Source organism: Odontomachus brunneus, unplaced genomic scaffold (genome assembly GCF_010583005.1).
Source record: "Odontomachus brunneus isolate Ranch 3 - 2012 unplaced genomic scaffold, Obru_v1 Obru_scaffold_174, whole genome shotgun sequence".
NCBI classification, from domain to species: domain Eukaryota; kingdom Metazoa; phylum Arthropoda; class Insecta; order Hymenoptera; family Formicidae; genus Odontomachus; species Odontomachus brunneus.
This window is the reverse complement of record NW_022639624.1, coordinates 692,972-698,324: the sequence shown is the minus strand read 5'-3', so window position 1 is coordinate 698,324 and position 5,353 is coordinate 692,972. Positions and strand designations below refer to the sequence as shown.

Genomic DNA, 5,353 nt, shown 5'->3' with positions numbered 1-5,353 from the left:
CGCCGCCTCTCGCCCTACTCGCTGGTACCGCCGTCGCCCCCACCCTCCCCGGACGCCCCTCGCCGACGGACGCGCGCGCCCCCCGTCGACCCATGACCCCGCGGACATCTCGTGGAGCACCCGAATGTACGGCGATGCACTCACCAGTAACTCCCCGAGGCGTAGCTTCCCCCGCGGGTCCTGCCGGCAGCGTCCTTCCGCTCTCCGGTCTCCCCGCAGCGACCCCCAGTAAGGGGGGACAATTCGCCGCCGCGAAGGGCGGCGGACTAGGCGTCGCGCGCGCCTCCGTGCCCGAAGCCTCTTCACTGGATGAGAGGCGCGCCCTCCTCGCTCTTCTCCGCGCGGCTCTCCCCTCGAATAATTTTGCTCTGCTTGATTTAAAACACGGGAAGTGTATGCGATAGGGAGATCCTTCCCTATAGGACCTTGACTTAAAACTCCGCCTATAGCGTATCCTGACGCATCTGTCGTTAAGTTAAAAGATCGCGAAAAATCGGGATATTGTAGAAGCGGTTCTGTAATTAAGTAATTTCGTAATATTTCAAAAGCTGTGCTTTGTTGTGCACCCCATAAAAATTGCTTATCTTTCTTTAATAGGTCCGTTAGAGGTTTAGCTATCTTGGAAAAATTGGAAATAAAACGTCTATAATATCCGGTAAGTCCTAAAAATTCTTTAATATTTTTCTGGGTTTTTGGTGTAGGAAATTCCTTGATAGATTTGATTTTTGACGGGTCTGGTTTAACACCGTCTGAACTAATAATGTGACCTAAGTAAGTCACTTCGTGTCTCAAAAACTCACATTTGTCGGGTTGTAGCATTAGATTTGCTTCTCTTAGTCTTTTCATTAATCTCTTGAATTTAATGTGATGCTCCTCTAAAGATCGAGCGTAAACTACAATATCGTCCATATATACGAAAAGTTCGTTGCCTTGTAGGCCTGATAATACGTTGTCCATTAGCCGTTGAAAAGTTGCCGGCGCGTTTTTGAGTCCAAAAGGCATTCTCTTAAACTCATAGTGCCCATAGGGGGTACTAAAAGCAGTTTTAGGCGCATCTTTCTGCGACATCGGGATCTGATGAAAACCAGACGCGAGGTCTAGTACGGAAAAGTATTTCGCGTTACCTAATTGTTCCGAAATGTCTGTAATGTTGGGTAACGGATGTGCATCGCCTATAGTCTTTTCATTCAATAGCCTGTAATCTATAACCATTCTCCATCTTCTGTTTCCGTGCGAGTCAGCTTTCTTTGGTACTATCCAAAGAGGTGAATTGTATGGTGAGTTTGAAATTTGTATAATATCTTTCTTTAATAAATCATTGACCTGTCTGTCCACTTCTTCTTTGTGTATCGGGGGAAATCTGTATTGCTTGACATGAATTGGTACTTCATTTACCGTGGGAATTGAGTGTTCGGCAGAATTTGTAATGTCTAATTTTTCATTAGATAAATAGAATCTATCTGCATTCTCAAAGATTAAGGATTTTACATGTTTTCTCTCTTCATCGTTCAAATGGTCAAGGCGTAGTGACTTTAAAATTTCAACTTCTCTCGACGCTGGAGAGTAAGAACTTGAATTGGAAATAGAATCAAAAGGACCATAGGCCGTCGAGATCCCTCGGGTCTCAACAGCACCACAGACAGTCGCGGGCCCTCGGTCGCAACTATTAAGGGTGTCCGGAAAAATAGGATTAAGGGAACTCTCACGAGTATGACCGATTAATTCAGAGTTAAATGGGAGGGAGAACGGACCGTGGATACCTGCAAGCCCTCGGGTCGCGGTACCAACACAAGGATCTTCCTGACCTCGGCCAGAGACCACCTGTGTATCCAAGACGTCGAAATCAAGTAATTCGACATGGGGGATTATAGCATCGATCACCTCTGAGGTAGTGTTGAAAATTGGTAAATATGTCTTGCCTTCGCAATTGGTGACTACAGCGTCACCTAAAAATATGCCGTCTTTAGATTCTAGACGTGGGAGATATCCTTGAGATTTTTCGGGGTTAGTGATTATGACGCAAAAGGGTGTCGCGGTACGCGGTTTGATTTCTATAAGTTCTGCCTCAGCGAACGGGATGTGTATTGTACCGCAGGAAATTGATTTTTTCTTATAATTGATAGTCGCGTCATGCTGAGTAAAAAATGCAGTGCCTAAGACACCATGCTGTTTTAGTACGAAATTCTCGGGCAAAATGTGGAATTTGGTTTGCTTCCCGAGCAAGTTAATGAGTGTAGAACCTAAGGTACGAATAGGTTCCGGTGATATACCTTGTAGTATCATTTCGTCGTTTTTATTGATTTTCGCTTTATCATTGAGGCATTGCCTCCTTATTAAATTTACATTGGACCCTGAATCGACCATAACAATGTAGGCTCTCTTTAAGTCTTCGGAAGACAAGATTACGTTTGGAGCACTTATTTTAATTGGGGTTTTCACTGGACTGGCTCGCTTGTCTCCTGAAATTTTACAACTGGACGTCCCGTTTTTTCCGTCGCGTCCCGGCGGACGTCGCTCGTTACCGGAGCGCGTGTCTCGTTTCCCGACTCTACATTCTGAGTTACGGTGTCCCGAGTTAAAGGAGCGGCTTGTTGTCGCGGATACGAATTTCTATATTTTAATTTAATACAATCGTTTACAAGATGTCCCTCGGTTTTACAGTATCGACAAAATTTTCCGAAAGGGGCATTGGGACCAGGTTGTCCAGGAACGAGTGGTTTAATGAAAGGTGCAGAGGGTCTCTGCAGAATGCTTCGAGGCTGATTAGGATCAATTTGCAATTGCGGATGAGTTCCACGGGGATTTAAAAGAGCGTCCTGCCTAGCTAAAGGTGGAGGGGAATAAGATCTAGTGAAAGAGGCTTTGCGTCGTTGTGATTCGATCTCTAAAGTTTTAGACATCTGTATCGCCTTCATAAATGCTTCATCTAAATTATTGTAGCCTTCTATTTTAACGCGGATTAATAATTCTGAGGGTAGGCCATTTATAAAACTTTCTAAAACATCAAAATCAATATTGTCCATTGTATAATCGTCAAGTCTATTATGAAGTTCGAGTTCACCGTCGATTATGGCCGTACGTAATTCTTTGATGCAAGCGATATAATCAAAAATGCTTTCGTTAGGTTTCATGTAAGCGTTACCAAGTTCTCCTTTATACTGATTTAAAGATTTATTCGGTCCAAAGATTTGTTTCAACTTTCGTGTTAAAGCGGCGATCATGTTAAAGTGTGTGCCTTCGATGGCAGTATACGCGTGTCCGACTAATTTGTTGAGTACTAATTAAATTAAAAAAGGTTCCTGATGAGGCGGAATTAAATCTAGAGCGCGGTCGCATAATTTGCTAAATTGAAATGCGGACATCCGTTGCCCGTCGTATTTGGGAATTAAGTCGACGACGACTTTTAAACGAATGGGAGATGATTCGAGAAAATTAGGGGAATTCATGGGAGCAATGGGGGTAATGGGAGAATTAATTCGTTCTTCGCGTATAGGTTGATGTGTGGAACTTCGTGGTTGTGGATTATTTTGTAATGAAGTGATTTGTTCTTGTAGGATATTAACTTGATTAATCAATGGTTTGAATGTTTGAATTTCTTTAAAAAGGTCTGCCATTATGGCTTGAGTATTCTGAGTGTTCAAAAGATTTCTACTGTATGCCTCCTTCTCTCTCCTCAAAGTTTCTGTCATTTCGCGGATTTCTCTTTCTTTCTCTTCTAATTTTTCTAGTCTTTCTAACCTACTCTTAACGTTCTCTGATTCGTCCATAGTGAGTTCTGCTGTAGCCTCAGGTAAAGATTTATTTGAGTTTGATCGTAAGCTTCTAGTTGCCATTTGTAAGAATTTGTGTAACTTTTGTGTATTTTTAATGCTTCCTAACGGTGTCACCTAAACCAATCCCACCGCGCTGCCACCAGTTTTATGTAACGTCCCTTGCGACCACTCAGACACAAGAAAAGTTTGCTCTCTTTTGTTTTAGGCCTGCCTGCATTCACCGACAATAGCCAGGGCTGGTAGAGAGCGGTGAATCGAGAGGAAGTTATTTGAGTGTGCGTTTATGTGTAATGAGAGTGAAATGACTCGAAAGTAATAACTTTCTATGAAAAATAGTTAACTTGTAATAAGTAGTAAAATAGAAATAAAATGTAAAATGATTCTGATTGATGTATGTAAATGGAATGAGAAATAAAGAATTGAAAACAAGAAAAATATAAGATTCCGAAACAGTATCGAAAATGCTAATGTTATAGACTGATTGCCTTAAGGGCGCGAGTTTGCAATAAAGGAACGTCTACTAAATAAAGGAAGTCGAGGAAAAATACTAAAAGGATGTATCTTGTATAATATTGGATCGTAGTATGCGATTCTTGAAGAATGAAATGGATTTAATATTTAAAACGTGGTTTATTAGTTGTCTGTCAGTACACTCACTAGCGCGTCAACTACTGCTTGTTCGCTACTAGTTAAATTCGAATGTAAATCTAAATTCTGATTCGGGACCCGCTGGTCTCGTGGTTTTAGTTCGATGTATGTAGGTTCCTCTTTAATAAAGGGCACTGTCGGCGCGACGGGCCCTGACGATAATGGTTTCAATGAGGCGCGAACCTCGATATAATGAGTGTTTGAGTTAATAATGAAATACCCTTGTTCCGTAGGGTTTGGAGAATTAGGCACGACGGAGACAGGCGTTCGCTGTTCCGCGGTACACGATATCCACCTGCGTAGTCGCTCTCTATACCTCTTGCCGCATCTCTTCGGCATCTAAGTAGTAGTAGTAGTAGTAGTAGTGGAGCAGGTGGGCACTTTAATGCCCTTACGTCACCTAGATCTAGAAGTTCCATTGTGACCTCCTGCTATTTTTTAGGATTACGCTAATAAACCCAGCCTAGTATCTGACGCCAGGTCAATCAAGCTGCTAACCCTTTTTCCGTTTAGATCCTCAGGCTCCATGAACATGCAGCCCCAGGATCTATACCTTTTGCATGTGAGTACAGGACACCGGCATAAAATGTGGGTGCTGTCCTCTCTCTCCTCACCACATAGGCGGCAGTCACTTTGTTCCGTAAGCCCAAGTTTGTTTAGATGGCTCCTCAGTGTGATGTGTCCCGTAAGAAGACCCAATCCCACCTTCAGCCTTGGTCTGTTCATGGCCAGGAGCTCGCTGGCTCTCCCCGGCGATGGTTGCTCCATTAGCCGTTTAGCTGTCCGGCAGCCTCCCACCGCCCTCCAGGAGCCAACGTGCTCTCGCTCAAGCCATCCTCTAATGATGTTGATTCCCGTTACAAAAGGTACTCCAACGATCTGCGTGGCTGGGTCCATTTGGGTCCCCAGCTTGGCCAACTCGTCGGCTATCT

The 5,353-nt window shown here is 43.6% G+C and overlaps 1 protein-coding gene across 1 annotated transcript in view; it reads right to left on the bottom strand.

Moving 5' to 3' along the window:
- LOC116851376 overlaps nt 1-5,334 on the bottom strand; it is a 21,369-nt gene extending 16,035 nt beyond the window's left edge. Inside the window, exon 1 of the mRNA XM_032830715.1 lies at nt 4,892-5,334. Coding sequence (XP_032686606.1) covers nt 4,892-5,318 — 427 coding nt within the window. The 5' untranslated portion in view covers nt 5,319-5,334. The remainder of the gene's footprint in view (nt 1-4,891) is intronic.
- Nucleotides 5,335-5,353: the final 19 nt, after the last annotated feature.